Here is an 18018-nt window from a genome sequence, read left to right on the forward strand (position 1 = left end):
ATTTACTGCATCTTATTCTGGTTCTGGATTCAAAGAGTAAAACATCTATGTTATTAGGAAAGTGATGATAATTTAATCTGTTGCGAATCCTGTATTCTGAGGTACCACACTGCAACAATGAGAGCCAATGACAATCAACTATAATTTTTTCTTATCCAACCAACTATGACATAATGACATGGAAAGTGTTCCAGAACACATCAAGGAATCATTAGTTTGCTCATCCAATTAATCTCACAACAATTCATCAACTGAAAAAAAAAAATCAATCAGTTACAATGTCCCACTATTCGGGAAAAGAACTTCTCCAATATGTCGATATACAAAGAATAATCTTATACATGTTGTGAGGCAGTGTTGGGTCTGCATAGGGACAGCTGCTAAGCAGGAAATCATTTTTGCAAACTCAATCCATTGTTCCATTTAGTGAATAAAATTGCCTCCTTTATAGTCCATGAAAGAAATTTGAAGTCCATGGAATAATTATTGACATCTTCCAGCTGCTACTTATGTCTGCATGTCCAATGAGTTGGAATATGAGAAAAGAACAAATAAATATACTAAATCAGTTCCCTGTCTCAAACAATCTTCAGCTGTACAAAGGATCATGTTATACTCAGGCCGTCACAGTTTCAAAACTGGGTTCTGCCAGTGATTATAAGCTGCAAATGCATGAAATTGATGTTTCAGTTTCAATCTACTGTTGCAGTCATGCTCATCAGACTATCAGACTTTTCCTGCTTCATGTGCAAAGAAAGATACCCAAGCCATTCATGTATCAACTCAGCCTGTGGATGTGAGTCATCTTTCACAAAGAACTGGTGAATTATCTTTTCAATCTCAATCCAGCTGCAACCAGGGTTCTTCTTCAATCCTCTCTCTTTTACAGTAGCACGGACCTTGCGCACATCATCCCATCTCCCGACAGACGCGTACATGTTTGCTAAAGTCACATAAGTAGAGTGATCATCTGGATCTATCTCAACAAGAAGCTTGGCAACTTCCTCCCCCAATTCCAAGTTCCTGTGCAAACTACAAGCCGAGAACAACGAACCTAACAATCCCGCATCAGCTCTTATCTCAGGTGTGCTTTTCTTCAGTACACTATAAGCTTCATTTAGCCTACCCGAGCGTCCCAGGAGATCTATCAAGCAGGAGTAGTGTTCTATGTGGGGTTTGATTCCATATTCATTAGTCATTTGATCAAAATAAAGACGACCTTCATCAACCAGTCCTCCATGGGAGCAAGCAACGAGAACTGCAAGGAATGTGACATGATCCAGTTTTGCTTTTACTTTCTGCAATTCATGGAAGAGCTTGAAAGCTTCAGAGGCCTGGCCATGGGAGCCATAGGCCATGATCATGGAAGTCCAGGACAAAATATCCTTTGTCGCTAACCTGTCAAAAACTTCTCTTGCTTCGCTAATGGCTCCACATTTTGCATACATGTCGACAAGGGTGCACATGACTTTCTCATTGCACTCCAGACCATGGTTGCTAATTTGCTTATGGATCTCTCTGCCCTGCTCCAAAGCTGCTAATTGAGCACAAGCAGATAGAACACTGATAAAGGTGATAGCATCTGGGCTGACCCCATATACTCTCATACCATGGAAGAGCTCGAGAGCCTTGAAGAAGCAGCCTACCGTCACATACCCTGAAATCATCACGTTCCATGAAACCACATTCGACTTTGGCATCTTCTCAAAGACAGACTCTGCATGCCGAGCAATTCCACATTTGAAATAGAAATCTACAAGAGAACTAACAACAAAAATATCAGCCTCTATACAGTTCCGTACTATGTAACCATGAATAAACTTTCCATGTCGTGAATTAGAGCTTCTCGAGCAAGCCATTAACAAGCAGCTTATAGTGGTTGAAGTGGGCTTAACACCTTCCTTGGTCATCCTCCTAAAAAGAATCAAACTCGAATGACTATCTCCTGCCGAGGAATACCCGCCAATGATTGAATTCCAGGAGACCACACTCTTACTCGGAATCCGCTCGAAGACATCTCTGGCACTCTCCAAGCAACCACATTTGGCATACATATCAACGATGGCAGAGCTGATGAAAGCATCCAATTCGAAACCACTCTCATTCAGCATCTCATGCATCTTCCTCCCCCGTTCCAAATCCTGGAGCCGACCACAAGCGGAGAATGCAGTCGTGTACGTCACACAGTTCGGCTCAAAACCGCATCTATTCATCTCCTCGAACAACTCCAGCGCTTTCGACGCCTGACCGGACTGGTAGTAGCAGGACATGACCGTATTCCAGCAAGCCGCATCCTTGTGGGTCATTTCATCGAACAGCTGGATCGCCGACGAAAAGCGATCGCATTTCGCATACATGTAGACCAAAGAGCTCGAGATTACGACGTCGGCCGCAAAACCGGACTTCATCAGGCCGGCGTGGAAGACCACGCCGTTTCGTGCGGCACCTAATCCGGCGCACGCCTTGATAGCGCTCGGATAAGTGAAGGCGTCGGGCTTGAGGCGGGGGGAAAGGAGCAGCAGCTTCTGGAAGAGACAAAGCCCTTGTGCGTGCAGCTGGCGCTTGGAGCAGACAGAAAGGAGAGCATTCCATGGGGAGACGTCGTCGGAGGTGTTGGATTCGAGGACCTTGAGGGCGGGGTCGAGGAGGTGGAAGGAGAGGTAGAAGCCGACGAGAGCTCTGCAGAGGAGTGAGTTGGACTGCAAGCCGAGCGAAACAGACTTGGCATGGACGAGCTTCCCCGAAGCCAACGACTGGGCGTTGGTGGTGGCGGTGGCCGCTGCGGTGTTGCTGCGGCTGAGAGCTTTGAGGACAGCCGAAAGCTTCTGAACGACCATCGGCGGCCAACAAATCGCCTCACGCTTGACGAAAGCCGCCAACTTTTTGATCTCCTCGGTCGGTCAACACTAGAGACTCAAGTCTGCTCACCGCGAATGGGAATAAGACAACAAAACATGAAAATTCCACAGCTTTGGACTTACACTGGACCCGCTTCATGCACCCAGTAGCAGACGGTTAGACCACCCGGAGGTTTCGAAACTCACCTGGCAATTTGAGCCGACCTAAACCCGCCTATCCGGACACGCGTTGGGTTAAGCGATCAATGCGCCCGAATCTACATGCAACCTGAGTCGGTGCAAGCTCGGTTCGATCTAACCATGTCATTGACCGGTCCGATTGAAATGGCTCCGAACCAAACCCATTGTGAATCCAACACAACCTAGTCAGGCTCAACCAAGATTGGATTGGTAAGGAGACGAGGGATGACGATTGGCAGAAAGCATGGGACCCATGTGGAGCCACAAGCGGGGTCCGTGGGACCCTTGTCGCACCTCCACAAGGGAAGGTTTACCGAATGGTTGACCCGACCATCATCCCACCTACCTACCCAACCAACCCCAGCCATCAGTGAGTACCAATTGTTATGCACGAATCACGATATTTTTCTTAATCCAACAATTGGTGTTCGTAGGGAGAGAAGAAAAAGGGAAAAAAAGGAAAGAAAATAAAAGAGAGGAGTTGGTTGGGCTTTTGCTGTCTCTATAAGATCGATCGCGTTTGTTCTAATAGGAAGAAGAGAAATATAAGGGATCCTCTCGCTCCTAACCAAACTGGTCTTTGTTTGCGGAGAGAAACATCCATCCAGGTCTGGGCTTCTCTTCTTTCCTGATCTACTATTGTTCCTTGTCACGAGACAAATCTTTACATCGATTATTGTTTCTTCTGCCTTGTGTCTGAAAATTTTGGGTAGATCTGCTATCTCAAATCTCTGATGGTTTATATCTAGTTTTTTTTTTCTGTGGTTTACCTGGTGGAAATATCCAATTTTTGTGTGTGATGCAAGACTTGTCTTTTTTCAGGATATCATGCATTAGATTTGTGGATGTTGAATTTGTTATCTGTAGCGCCTGTGGAACTTGTGTAATTAGAATGTTAAAAAATCGATTCATGCTGCTGTCCTGGAAGGCAGCATGTCCATGATTTAGGGAGATTAGAACCTAGATGTGGGTCCAAATGACAATAAAGTTGTGATCTTTTTGTCTTCGGGTGATCCAAGACAAACAATCAAGGTTGTGCTGTTTTACAAGACAAGTCCTTCAGAAAGATTGTCCGTTATTGTGTGTAATTGTGCTGGGGATTCCTCTTTTAGTATTTAGAGATCTATTCAGATCTGTTTGGATTCATCTGTTCACCATTGCAGGGAGTCCGCCATAGTGATTCTTGCTTATTGTATTTTCCACACTTGATAATCTGGTGGTGCTTTTATTGCTTCTCTCATGTATTCGTTGGAATCATTTGTTTCCGGTGCTTTTGTTTGGGATTTATGACAAAGAAAGTGTTGGACTTTTGGTCCTGACAATTGTGATTTGTTCATGGTAGTAGCATGTGGAACATTGATCTTGTGCAACTAATTTCTGTTATTGATCCGCTGAATTATGTTTCGTTGCACCAGTCAGGCATTATTAACCTAGTGGTTGGTTCCCCCATATATCTTGCAAAGGTTTTGGGTGTCATCACCTGTCAAGGTAGTGTAGAAGTATCCGAGTTAAGTCTGTCTTTAGGTAGGAGACTATTTTGTCAGTTAATCAAGGAATTTCCCCTCTCTGTTGTTAATCAATTTACATATACTAATTATCAATAGGTCTTTATTTTTCAAAAATTTTCTTGATAAGAACTTAACTATTTGCTTATAATCTTTATGCTGTAATAAGGATGGAGTTTGTCGTGTGTGAGGTTGTGATCTTTATTTAGGAAGCTGTATAGCTTGTGTATAATTGTTCCTTATGATTCTTAGACCTGAGCTACTTTTGGGAGTATCCTTAAGGAATTCCTTTGTGCATTGTCAGTCTGGCTTATTCTAATATATACATCATCTATATATTTTTTTTATATCTTCTTTCTTAAAGTTTTTTGAGGAAGAACGAGTTAATTAAGCTTCTTCTTTCCATGGTTAAGAAATTGATGAAAAAAATTACAAAGAAATAAAAAGAGGTAGAAAAACAAGAACAGCACTTAAGGACGGTGCCTAGCCAACTTGACATGGATCATGCGATATATATATATGGTCTAACTTTGGCTACACAAAAACCAAATTCATTTTGCTAAATTTATGTGAATCTTTTTCTGTAAGTGTATTATCTTAATATACTAATATATTCTTCTATATTAATTAGTTTTTATTTTTTTATTTTGTTCATGCAATGGGGATGACTATGTCTTTCATTGACTGGCTACTAAATAAATTACATTATGGTGATTGCAATGATGATTAAGTTGAGTTCATTCAGGCAAATTCTCTCAACTCTTTGGTTTATGTATTAGATCAGAAATGGTTGTACAAATAAAAATATTAATTCTGATTTTTGTTGATATTAGAGGCACAAGGGTAAGAAACATAGGTAATCAAATCATCCCTCGGTGGATAATATGTTGGTGTTGTTGAAGTATGATCCTCTAGTGGGCATGTAGAACTGGAGTTGATCCAATGGTGAGTGGGTGAAAGATTGGTTATTGGCTTTGGTACATTCTCGATTTAGGATCATTTCTAGTTATGGATGGTTTAGTTGTGATTACTATTATAACGGTGATTTGGGAGCCCACCATTTATAAGTGGTATCAAAACAATGGATGATTGCAATGTCGGAACCTAATAGTTCTTTTAAGAAGGTGTAGTTTGAAAAGGTTCTACTTTAGTTACTAAGGACAACACTGTAATTCCTGAGACTAGGGATGACAACTTTTTTTTTGTTGGCCCGTTCAACCGATACTTATCCAACCTGAATAAAGAAATGTGGTCTGAGTATTATTCTTGACGAGAATCAGGTCCAAATGTATAGTTTGTCTGGGTATTGGGGTTTGGGTCCAATTTTAGCCATTCAGATACACTAGTAATGATGATTATTAGATAGGTTAAACTGCTTAGGTCAGGTTCAGGCTTCAACTTATAATGTACCAAGTTTTCTTCAAAACATAGACTAGTTCTTTATGATTAATATGTTTGACGAACAACTCAAGTTAAACCAAGTCAGTTCCAGGTTGATTGAGAGAAAACAAAGCAGATAAGCATGTACATGTCTGCATTTATTATCTTGTTAAAAGTTCATATTAAATCAGGTCAGATTTGGATTATTAAAAATCTAGTTCAGTTTTCGACCAGCACTGAACTCTGGAAATCAGGTGAGTCAATTCCATGCTTCATAGTTTTACAGTTCGTCTAGATGTAGTTTGTTTTGAACCCCATTTAAATCGAGTTATTTGCCACCTGAACCCAAGACAAGGAGTCGCAAGGTCCCTTCTTATCTCTTCTCTCCCCTCATCTTTCTCCCTTTCCCTATCTTCCCTCTGTTTTTTATCTCATGTGATAGAGGCATGAAATGCAGTGAAAGTGGTGGATAGTATAAGAGTAGAATTCCACATTGTCCTCCTCCCACTCTTGACTGTTTCAACTACAGGAGGCTGCCACTGGTCATCCATCTTATTTTCTTCCTCATCCACTTATAGGCTAATCTAACGAGCCACCTTTATATAAACGTTATATAAAGTTTACATAACGTTGCTTAAACGTTTTCATTTTGTTGTTTGCATGATTTTATATGATCCATATTTTTTTGCATTTAGAATTTTCATTAGCTCTTTATTTCACCTCATCTATATATTTTTGTTATTTTGATTTTTATAAAATATTTTGAATCTTGTATCTGAATGAGTTTCATATTGCTTTGTAAATGTTCTGTAAGATTGTATATTTTAGTTCTCAGTGGCTAGTATGTAGAAGTTCCTGATCTGTATATGGAACAGCATGGAGGATGTATCTTTATGTTAAGTTGCAAAAGACTTTCCTTGAAGCCATTTTTTATACATATTGAAAAGATACTTTGAATGTCTCTATTGTGACATCTGAGTTGGTTAATGCATTTGTTTCACAAGTGATGGTTCTTAGGTTCGAGTCTATATATGAGCGTCATGTACGCTATTTAATGTAATGGAAATATCTTTTAATTTTATTAAAAAAAGATACTTTGAATAATTTATATATTGCAATTTTGGTTATGATGCTTGGCTTGGATTAGCTAACAACACGTGATTATGTCAATCTGCTAGCAGTCGAGAATCCTCAATCATATATTAGATCTAGTTCTATCCCGTCACAAGACCAAAATTTTCATTTTTCTTGTGCCTGTAATCTTATTTAGTCTTATTCTGATGATCCCACCTCTCTATCAGGTGAAAGATGGCTCTAACAAGGATTGGCCTTGCTGGTCTTGCTGTGATGGGTCAAAACTTAGCCTTGAACATAGCTGAAAAAGGCTTCCCTATTTCTGTATACAACCGGACCACTTCAAAGGTAGATGAGACTGTTGAACGTGCCAAACGTGAAGGAAACCTCCCAGTTTATGGTTTCCATGACCCTGCATCATTTGTCAACTCAATACAGAAGCCCCGTGTCATCATCATGCTTGTGAAAGCTGGTGCACCAGTTGATCAAACCATAGCAACACTCTCATCTCACATGGAGAAGGGCGACTGCATAATAGATGGGGGCAATGAATGGTATGAGAATACAGAGAGGCGTGAAAAGGCCATGGCGGAACTCGGTCTCCTTTATCTCGGTATGGGGGTTTCTGGTGGAGAGGAGGGCGCAAGGAATGGCCCTTCTTTGATGCCTGGAGGGTCATACGAGGCGTACAAGTACATAGAAGACATCCTTCTCAAAGTAGCTGCCCAGGTTCCGGATAGTGGCCCCTGTGTTACTTATATAGGCAAAGGAGGTTCAGGCAATTTTGTCAAGATGATTCACAATGGAATCGAGTATGGAGACATGCAGCTTATCGCCGAAGCTTATGATGTACTGAAATCTGTAGGAAACCTGTCCAACCAGGAGTTGCAACAGGTTTTTTCAGAATGGAACAAAGGAGAACTTCTTAGTTTCTTGATTGAGATCACCGCAGACATTTTTGGAATAAAAGATGATAAAGGTGATGGGTATCTAGTGGACAAGGTCTTAGACAAGACTGGGATGAAAGGTACCGGCAAATGGACCGTCCAACAAGCTGCTGAATTATCAGTGGCTGCTCCAACAATTGCATCTTCTCTGGATTCCAGGTTCCTTAGTGGACTCAAGGAGGAGCGGGTCCGAGCTTCTAAAGTTTTTCATTCTGGTGGTTTCAGTGACATTTTGGGAGGGCAGCCTGTTGACAAGGCAAAGTTGATCGAAGACGTGAGGCAAGCCCTTTATGCCTCAAAGATTTGCAGCTATGCACAAGGCATGAACCTGATACGAGCAAAGAGCATCGAAAAGGGGTGGGATCTTAAGCTGGGTGAGCTTGCAAGGATATGGAAGGGTGGCTGCATCATCCGGGCCATCTTCTTGGACCGTATCAAGAAGGCTTATGACAGGAACCCTGAGCTACCGAACCTCTTGGTCGACCCAGAGTTTGCAAAGGAGATAATGGATCGCCAGGCTGCTTGGCGTCGTGTCATCTGCCTCGCTATCAACCACGGCATAAGCACTCCAGGTATGTCTGCCAGTCTGGCCTATTTCGACACCTACAGGAGGGAAAGTGTTCCTGCTAATCTAGTCCAAGCTCAAAGGGACTACTTCGGGGCTCATACCTACGAGAGGGTCGACATGCCCGGGTCCTTCCACACCGAATGGTTCAAGATCGCAAAGCAATCCAATATCTGAAGTCATGTGAGAGAGAGACACTCCCTGTGTTTTCAGTATCATCATGGCTTTACTTTTGTCACTGGGAAACTTGGGTTGGGTAAACCCCGACCTTTTAGCAATTGAAATAACGTCCCGTGCCAGGACCTAGAAAACCAGCTAAGATTGTTGGATGTCTTCCATTGCTTTTCTATTGACATTACATTTAGATCGAAGTTGTCTTGGAGATCCAGGTCTTATGTTTGCTTCTCTTTCTTACCTCTAGTGGATGAACTTGGTGCTTTAAATCGAATGGGTGTTTCTGCTTTATGTTCGATTGCTACTATTGCATGGTTCCCCTGTTAGAACACCAGGAATCCACGTGACCCAAAAGTTGTGTTTTGCCTTGCGTGAGTGAGCAGTGTCACGAATGCTGACAAAGCCAAATGTGATTATGTTAGAAGCTCAGATAGAAGGGGCGTACTCAGCGGATATATATATATATGAGTAATCTTACTTTTTTAAATATTTAAAAGATAAATATTAGAAACTCGGATGTAAAACATAATTCTCGTCTGTAAATTATAATATCTTTACACGATTCAAAATAAAACTCTATCTTAAATGTTTTTGTGTGTGTATATAATATTATATATATATATATATATATATATATATATATAATGTTTCCTTTGTTTGTCGTTTCTAATATATTTAATGCGGGTGATACTTTTCCAATGCCCTATAAAAAAGAGCTCTCGAAGTATGTCACGATTGTTTTGAAGTTTCTAAAATACATATTCTACTTGACTTTTCTTACTTCAAATAGTTGACTAAATTGAGTGTTTGGGGGAACTTTGTCCCGATACACCCTTCACACGAATTTTGTAAGTTAAATTCTTAAGTTGACTTCTCCTTTTTTCGATCCTCTGAGATCATCAAAGTAAATCAATGCCTGCACATAATACTAAAATACACTGATTGTGTATACCTGAGATACTAATATATTTCTCCTTGGAAGAATAAAAGAAGTAAGATTTCGACAACATAATTGCTTGGATACTTTTAATTTGTACAACGTTGTTTGTCAGATGAGGTGGATCAAGGAACGCTCACCATCTAGAAATTTGGTGGTGCTCATCATGCATTTATTTGGTCATCGATGATCTCATCCCAGTCAACTGGAATTCATCACGAACCATCAAATTCGATTCGTCTTATCCTTTGAAAACATCTTCCAACTCGAATCCAAATCCCACATGAAGCAGTCAAGCCGACACCGTCCACCATCACGAACTCAGCTATTGCAAGCAACGTGCTGATTGCTCCAAGACTATTATTTCTCCGTTGTCTCTCGTCACAGCTTCAGGTGGCATGATGAGCACGGAGCCGACTCTAATTTTATCTTGGCATGCAATATTTTAATCGATTTGGCATAATAATTCATCCTCATAAATGACAGAGGGGAATAGTAGAGTCAATGCCTTGTTCATTCAAATGGCTGTTCTTAGATGAAACGGAGGGGAGAGTAGGTGGGTGAGGGGAAGGAGACTGATACATTGCTGAAGTAGAAGGTGAGATGAATCTGTGTTCGCATCTCCGCACATCTCTCGTTTTTATCACAGTTCCTTCCATCTTGCATTCCCTACCTACCCCCCCCTTCACTTCTCCCTACTTATATGCACTCAGATCCTTCTGCTTCGTTCAAGCTCTCAGCCACTGCTGTATTCTCAGAGTTACATTGTGTCAGAAAGCTGTAGAAAGGCAGTGCTTACCTCCTTGTTTGGCATCCATTTCGCGCTTTGAATCCTCACGTCCCTCTCATTGTTTTTCTTCTTCTTCTTCTTCCTTCGTGTTGTACCTCGGCAGCCATGATCTCTCTTGCTTCTGAAACCCAACCACAGATCGCCAGCCCAATCCACCCACCCGAAACCCAGCCACCGGAAACAATCGTGTTCCGGTCGAGGCTACCGGACATCACCATCTCCAACCATCTCCCTCTCCACACCTACTGTTTTGAGAAACTCCACGAGACGTCGGATGCACCCTGCCTCATCGCGGCCACCACTGGGAAGATCTACACCTTCTCCGAGACCCACCTTCTGTGCCGTAAGGCGGCCGCTGGCTTTTCCAAGCTCGGGATCGGACATGGGGATGTCGTCATGGTCCTCCTGCAGAACGTACCTGAGTTCATATTCACGTTCATGGGCGCATCCATGCTCGGTGCCATCACCACCACCGCCAACCCGTTCTGCACTCCGGCCGATATCTTCAAGCAAATCAAGGCCTCCGGCGCGAAGCTTGTCGTCACCCAGTCCGCGCACGTCAACAAGCTCCGCGGCGGGGACGAGGGGTTCCCTAAGATCGGCGACGGCTTGATGGTGATCACCACCGATGAGCCTCCCGAGGACTGCATGAACTTCTGGGAAGTGCTGGACTCCAACGAGACGGCAGTCCCCCACGTCACCATCGATCCGGAGGACCCGGTCGCGCTGCCATTCTCGTCGGGCACGACGGGGCTGCCCAAGGGGGTGTTGCTGACCCACAAGAGCATGGTGTCGTCCATAGCGCAGCAGGTGGACGGCGAGAACCCGAACGTGTACCTGAAGCGCGATGACGTGGTGCTGTGCGTGCTTCCCCTGTTCCACATCTTCGCCCTCAACTCTGCGTTGCTCTGTTCGCTGAGGGCGGGTGCGGCGACGATGCTGATGCCAAAGTTCGAGATCAGAACGATGCTGGAAGGGATACAGACGCACCGGGTGTCGGTGGCCGCGGTGGTGCCGCCGCTGGTGCTGGCGCTGGCAAAGAATCAGGAGATCGAGAACTACGACTTGAGCTCCATGAGGATCATACTCTCGGGTGCTGCCCCACTGGGGAAGGAGCTCGAGGATGCTCTCAGAATCAGAGTCCCTCAGGCGATCCTTGGCCAGGTCAGTGCCTCTCTCTCTCTCTCTCTCTCTCTCTCTCTCTCTCTCTCTCTCTCTCTCTCTCTCTCTCTCTCTCTCTCTCTCTCTCTCTCTCTCTCTACGCGGACCAACCTTTGCATGCGTGCATATGCAGGGCTATGGAATGACGGAAGCAGGGCCTGTGCTCTCGATGTGCCCTGCGTTTGCTAAGCATCCGACCGCTGTCAAATCCGGCTCCTGCGGCATTATCGTAAGGAATGCCGAGATGAAAGTGGTGGATCCGGACACCGGCTTCTCCCTCGGCCGCAACCAGCCCGGCGAGATATGCATCCGGGGGGCTCAGATCATGAAAGGTACGTGGAGTCCATTTTCTTATCCTAGACGAACAATTCTGATCTCGTTTCCCACGTTGACAACAGACTTCGTTCCATGACAGGCTACCTAAACGACGTCGACGCCACGTCGAAGACGATAGACGTCGACGGCTGGCTGCACACTGGAGACATCGGCTACGTCGACGACGACGACGAGGTCTTCATAGTGGACAGAGTAAAGGAGCTCATCAAATACAAGGGCTTCCAGGTAGTCAATCAACTGACATGCACTGCATGCATGTCCTCTTTCCAACGTAGGAAGGACCCTAATATGCTTTGTCGGTGGTCGTAATTAATGGGTTAAGGATGTGCGCGCAGGTGCCGCCAGCAGAGCTTGAATCCCTGCTCTTAAGTCACCCCTCCATCGCCGACGCTGCGGTCGTCCCGTAAGTCCACCGAGCTTCTCTGTACTGTTTGCCTCGTGCTGTTATCGTCAACGATCTTATCGATGACTTCTCACGACAACAGGCAAAAGGATGAGGCTGCAGGTGAAGTCCCAGTCGCCTTCGTCGTTCGAGCCAAAGACTCGGCCATCAGCGAGCAAGCCATAAAGGATTTCATAGCTAAACAGGTAATTCTAATGGCTTAATTTCCGTCGGTGTACGACGGATTCTAAATATCATTCAATATATTATATTGAATGTGTTTGACCATTTGTCGTATGAATCTTTACTCGAATCTCACGTTTTGTCTACATCGAACGTACGTGATTGGATAGATTTTGTCTACATCCAAAAACAAAATATTGAATAAGAACATCCCACCAAAATTTAAAGATATGCTAGTTTTATGTAGTAAGATTATATTAATTAAAAACTTGGATATCAAAAAAAATAGAATGGACTTTGTCTACATCCAAGAAGAAAATATTAAATAAAAAATCCCACCAAAATTTAGAGATATGTTAGCTTAATACAGTAAAATTCCATTAATTTCCAGGATTCTCTTTCCTTATATAAAAGATTTTTCATTTTGAATTATTTTTCTCCAAAGATTTTTCATACAAAACTAGGCTTGAGTGAATTAATCTCCTTTCTTTTTTGTGTTGTGATGAACAAAAAGATATAGCTTTAGTTGTGTGTTTATTTATTTCCTGTAAATATTATTTACGTTCGTGACAAGAGTTAGGGTTGTCTTTGTTATGACTCGTTGATTCGTTGATGAACGTATATGTATTTATGTATGTATGTATGGCTCCTCAGGTTGTGTTTTACAAGAGATTGCAGAAGATCTACTTCGTCCATTCCATTCCGAAATCAGCAGCAGGAAAAATACTGAGGAAGGAGTTGAAAGCCAAGCTCGCAGTTGCTTCTAAATAAAGAGTGTTATCGCCATGCCTCACTTTTCTTTGTTTCAGCAGAAGTGTCTTCCCGACGCCTATACAAACTTGTTGTTTAGTGAGGGTTTCCATGGCCAAATGCAACCCTAATTGGTGTACTTATGATTGGCTTATCCTTATCGTTAGCTATCTCTGTCAACCTACTCCAAAGAGAGGGGAACTCTTATGTATTGCATAAAGTTCATCGTCCTCCGATTAAGTGTTGTCGTGTGATGAGAGTCCACTGCTATTTCAATACGAAAAATTGAAGTGAGAGTCATGGTTAACTTTAGTATTTTGGATGCAAGTGAAGGAATACATGCGAAGAATTTAACAGAGTCATTTTCCACAAAAAGAAAATCTCACTTTTTAATTCTCATATTTTTATAGCCGCTTTTTCCCCTGATCTTATTCCGAATATATCATTAATTTTATGATCATTCATCTATCCCCCTCTTCTTTTTTTCATTTCTGACGAATCAATCTATATGGTGTATCGATCCGTCGAAGAATCAATTCTCAAGGTTCCTATGTGTTAGGAAAAGAGTCGACACTAAGAGGGGGGGGTGAACTAGTACAGCGATAAAAATTACATCGGTTCAAAACTTCGTTGTGATTAAATCTCTATCCGACGAAAAACTATTTCATAAATATATTAACTTTGAAAGTTTACGGAAGAGCGTAATAGATGTAAAGCAAGCAAAGTAGTTTGCAGTAAAGTAAATTGCACAAGAGAAACGCAAACTAGATTTTTATAGTGGTTCGGTCGTCATGATCTACATCCACCGGTATCCACTATCGGTCTTCTTTCAATGGGCGAAGACCAACTACCCTTTTACACCCCTCTTCTCCTTTTCACATGTTTATGATATAACCTTTTACAACCCTCTTTTACAATGTACCCCTCTCACATCTCCCTCAGAACTCTCTCTAAGCTTTGGGTGGAGGGAACTCAACTTTCTAAGGTTTACAACATTATAATCATATAGTTTTGCTCAATATTTCTTATATTTCTTGCTTATCCATATAAGAATAGCTGGAGTATTTATAGGCCCCAAATGGATTCAAATTTGGAGCCCAAAATTTCAGGGTGCGGGCGATACCATCGCCCAGATAGTCTTGGAGATTGTATCACGATGGTTTCACCTGTTTGGTCATTGTTTAGGCCTTTCTCTTGGCCCAACTGTTCCCTAATTGGGTTAGCCCAATTCTAGTCTCTATTATATGCTAACTATGAATTTTAAGATATTTACTAAGCTAAACAAAGTTTGTAAGTCTATGTTTCTTTTGACGAGCTTCCAGCGATCTTCTGGCGAACTTCCGATGATCTCTCGGTAATGTTCCAACGGACTCCTAGCAAGCTCCTGGACTTCATGATGATATTCTTGGTGAGTTCTGACGAGCTTCTTTGGCAAGCTTTGGGATTTCTTGGTCAATTCCAATAGAACTTCCAACAAACATTCAGACTCCCGACGAACTCTCGAACTCCCAACGAAATCGCGTTCTTGACTCCGGAACTTCATTTTGCTTTATGCCTTGCTATCGTTGTTAATCATACACATGTAAAAACATATTTTGATCTAGACAATTATTACTAAGCATGAATCATGTTGTCCAGCATATCATTGGTCCATCGACGCTTCGTCTGATTCTTCGACGCATCGTCCTCTCTTGCGGCCTATTGCCCAATCGGCTAGTTGACCTCTGCAACTCCGATATCCTTGGTGTAATTTCCGCTCTTCTTAGCCCAATGCTCGAATCCATGGCCCGAAACCTTCTGTCAATACGTCATCCGATCCTCCGGCTAGACGTCCAATTTTTTAACATATTCCACCGGCCCAACATAATTCTTCCTGCTTTAGTTATCACATCCTAATCGAAGCATCATGCGTCACTCAAAACACAGTTTTGAAATCAATTCATAAATACTTATCAATTGATTTCATCATCAAAATCCGAAATTCAACACTAAGAACGAGTTTTTAAGATTCTTACCAGTCCACTTTCAATTATAGTATTTTTCTACTATGTTATATTAAGATGTTTTTCGGTATTACTGATAATATTATAACTATATCATAACTAAAGTTTTATGAGGTTGATTCGTATGTATAATATTTTTACAATTATATAATTAAAGCTATTATCAAAGAATATTAAAAATTATCATAAAAAATTAACTATAATATTTTTATATTACGTTATGGTGTTACAATAGAAATATTAAAATAAAAACACTCATGGTCCTATAAAGGAATTTGAAGTTTTTGGATCCTAAACACACATTTAAACAAGGTTTTACTATTTTTATTCAACTATCTAAAATAGTATAATTTAATTTAAGATCGGTGGCCATGTATGACCTAACGTTAGAGGAATTCAAACCCTCCTAGAAAATTATAGATAGGTTCTTCAAAACCTACTGCTACAACAACAAAAAATATAAAAAGAAAAATAATAAGGTTTTTATCATTCGATTTTAACTAAAATCTGACAGTCCATGAAGACCACTAAAAACCTAAATATCAAAATAAAGCATTGATACAACCTATAAAATAATTAATTATAAATGACTAGTGCAGATGTAGCGAGGATTGAAGTTCTTGAATCCTAGTAACTCTTTTTTTTTTATTGAAGTTGTACTATCTTGATTTTTTTTTTATCCAAAACAAGAAACTTGGTTTTCCATCATTTACTGCTTAATATCTATTTATTATTGCAGGAATATATTTCCACTTTTAGTGTTTTGGTTATCAATAAGGATTTGTATTCAAATAAGGGATGATATATAGTTACACTTTTCATTTTGTTGTCTAAAATATAATAATATCTTCTAAAAGTAGCAGAGTGATTTCTCTAAAAAAGAATTCCTCTTTATGGATTTTTTTCCCTATACGTATCCTAGTTTTTAGTTTTTTTATTTAATATTTTTTCTCTAATATCTTAAATATCAATTAATATATATTTTTCTTTTTATAATGAATAAATTTATAAATAGGATATTTTATATAATATTTATATATATTTATATTATTCGGTTTTGTTTATATTTTACATAACATGTAAATGACTTATAGTAAGTTTAACAATCCTATTTTGGTATGAAAATTTTTATGGACAAAGGTTAACAAGGTCAACGATATACGGAGTGGCAAGAACTTGATCATGTCATTCTATATGTTACTCATTTTGATGAAGTAGACTCATTTTGCTTGGTGTTAAAGTCAAGGGGAGCTTCGAAGTACATACATATTATATTGGTGAAGTATTTGATGGAGAAACTAAGTAGACTCAACTTGTAAAAACTTGTACTATTAAAAAATATATTGTAGAACTATCATTCAAATTATCATGAAGAAAGCGATATACAACGAAAATTATACTAAGGGTAAGGGCTCATGATCTAGACGATAATGGTGCACCAATGGTGGTAAAGTCAATGGGCTTTAAGAGTTGCTATGTGATAAATTGCCATAAAGTTGTGTTTTATTAGTGTGTGTGGCCCGAGCGGGTTGACAAAAGGTGATTATCAAAAGAGCAAACATAATTGGAGATGGTAGACACCTTATGATGTATTAGCAAAGGCCACACATGGAATATCACAATTCGAATTCATCCCATAAAAATCATAATGTAATACATATGTCATCAAGAGGCGATATGACATAACGGATTATAGTGGAATGATTTGAGATAATGCAACACACATGAGAGAAATCTTATGAGAGATTTGATAATACGAAGGTATAATTAGGAGCTCCACTTCGATAAATAATATGATGATGAGAATGACCATTAATTCAAGGAGTGAATATCATAGAATCATAGAGGTGGGTCTTTTGTGCATTTATCAAAATTTACATTAGATAAAAGTCTTAGTCATCAACATATAAGGGTTGTGTACCATTGAGAAAAAATTATGAGTATAAGTATCAATGAGTCTCATGGGGGGACTTGATTATACAGATATATGATTGGAGCGATTGAAGAGTTGTACTACTCTAGAGCTCATACTCGCTTAAGGGAGCTTGATAAGTTAGAGAATAAGATTGTGTGAGTAAACATTATTATCAAGGATGCAAATGAGAACATAATCGACACGAGTTATAATCTATTTTTTTCGACCAAGGGGAAATGCTCAAAGAATACAAAGGTGTTGAAGCAAGTGATCGAAAGGGGTAAGTATGCGACGACGAATCCAAAGAGACAACTACCTAAAATCAAGTATCGGTTAGAATAGAGTGGACTAGAAAGAGTGCCACAATGCCGTAGAGGTGGACCTACCAATCGTGAAGAAAGTGATGCATATGCGAGGTGATGGATAGTAAGGCCATGGGTATGGCAATGCTACAAAGCAAAACTTCCATGGAGTCAACGATCCCTTGCTCTCATAGAGAGAGAGCATATGGCCATGAAAAATGGTCGAGGAGTTGGAGAATGTAAAGATAAATTCTAAATACCAAGATATGGCTAAAGGGTAGAGGCTAAGGAACTTCATAAGACCGATATCAACGGGCTTCTTATCAAAATAGCTAAAAGTGGGGTACTTCGGCTCGATGTAGAAGTGTCGACTAAGAAACGAAGTAGGTAATATATGGTGTTATACCTTTTCTACTTAAAAGAGTAGACAACAGAAATAATGGAGAAGACAATATAATCTCAGCGACTAAAACTATTGGAAACTTGCTTTGGGCAAAATTTTGCTCTTTTCAGATAAAACTTCTTGTATTCCAGAAGTTTGATGACAATGAGGAGGTGAATCATAGCTAACTCAAC

At 40.7% G+C, this 18018-nt stretch overlaps 3 protein-coding genes across 5 annotated transcripts; 2 read left to right on the forward strand and 1 right to left on the reverse strand.

Moving 5' to 3' along the window:
- Nucleotides 1–128: 128 nt before the first annotated feature.
- Nucleotides 129–2918, reverse strand: LOC103975242 (pentatricopeptide repeat-containing protein At5g27110). The gene has a single exon (XM_009390152.3). The coding sequence runs from the start codon at nt 2835–2837 to the stop codon at nt 693–695; it is 2145 nt and encodes a 714-aa protein (XP_009388427.2). The 5' UTR covers nt 2838–2918; the 3' UTR covers nt 129–692.
- A 521-nt stretch (nt 2919–3439) lies between these two features.
- Nucleotides 3440–8974, forward strand: LOC135631697 (6-phosphogluconate dehydrogenase, decarboxylating 1-like). 3 transcript variants are annotated; one of them, XM_065139470.1, is made up of 2 exons: nt 3440–3646; nt 7225–8974. In XM_065139470.1, exon 2 carries the CDS (start codon nt 7232–7234, stop codon nt 8684–8686), a length of 1455 nt encoding a protein of 484 aa, XP_064995542.1. In that variant the 5' UTR covers nt 3440–3646; nt 7225–7231; the 3' UTR covers nt 8687–8974. The 3 variants fall into 3 exon arrangements, with proteins under 3 accessions (XP_064995542.1, XP_064995543.1, XP_064995544.1); XM_065139471.1 differs by lacking the exon at nt 3440–3646 and adding an exon at nt 3723–3747; XM_065139472.1 differs by lacking the exon at nt 3440–3646 and adding an exon at nt 4231–4254.
- A 1374-nt stretch (nt 8975–10348) lies between these two features.
- LOC135631499 (4-coumarate--CoA ligase 2-like) lies at nt 10349–13534 on the forward strand. The gene is made up of 6 exons (XM_065139224.1): nt 10349–11574; nt 11705–11903; nt 11987–12132; nt 12243–12310; nt 12393–12495; nt 13127–13534. The coding sequence occupies exons 1-6, from the start codon at nt 10516–10518 to the stop codon at nt 13241–13243; spliced, it is 1692 nt and encodes a 563-aa protein (XP_064995296.1). The 5' UTR covers nt 10349–10515; the 3' UTR covers nt 13244–13534.
- The last annotated feature ends 4484 nt before the right edge of the window (nt 13535–18018 follow it).

Source organism: Musa acuminata, chromosome BXJ3-2 (assembly GCF_036884655.1).
Source record: "Musa acuminata AAA Group cultivar baxijiao chromosome BXJ3-2, Cavendish_Baxijiao_AAA, whole genome shotgun sequence".
In the NCBI taxonomy this organism is placed as follows: Eukaryota; Viridiplantae; Streptophyta; class Magnoliopsida; order Zingiberales; family Musaceae; genus Musa; species Musa acuminata.

What these genes read in the sequence shown, in the direction of transcription:
- LOC103975242 (XM_009390152.3), bottom strand. Translation starts at nt 2,837, where the DNA reads ATGGTCGTTCAGAAGCTTTCGGCTGTCCTCAAAGCTCTCAGCCGCAGC.
- LOC135631697 (XM_065139470.1), top strand. Translation starts at nt 7,232, where the DNA reads ATGGCTCTAACAAGGATTGGCCTTGCTGGTCTTGCTGTGATGGGTCAA.
- LOC135631499 (XM_065139224.1), top strand. Translation starts at nt 10,516, where the DNA reads ATGATCTCTCTTGCTTCTGAAACCCAACCACAGATCGCCAGCCCAATC. An exon ending in GGGGGCTCAGATCATGAAAG is followed by an intron (nt 11,904 to 11,986) that starts GTACGTGGAGTC and finishes GTTCCATGACAG; the next exon opens with GCTACCTAAACGACGTCGAC. An exon ending in TCAAATACAAGGGCTTCCAG is followed by an intron (nt 12,133 to 12,242) that starts GTAGTCAATCAA and finishes ATGTGCGCGCAG; the next exon opens with GTGCCGCCAGCAGAGCTTGA.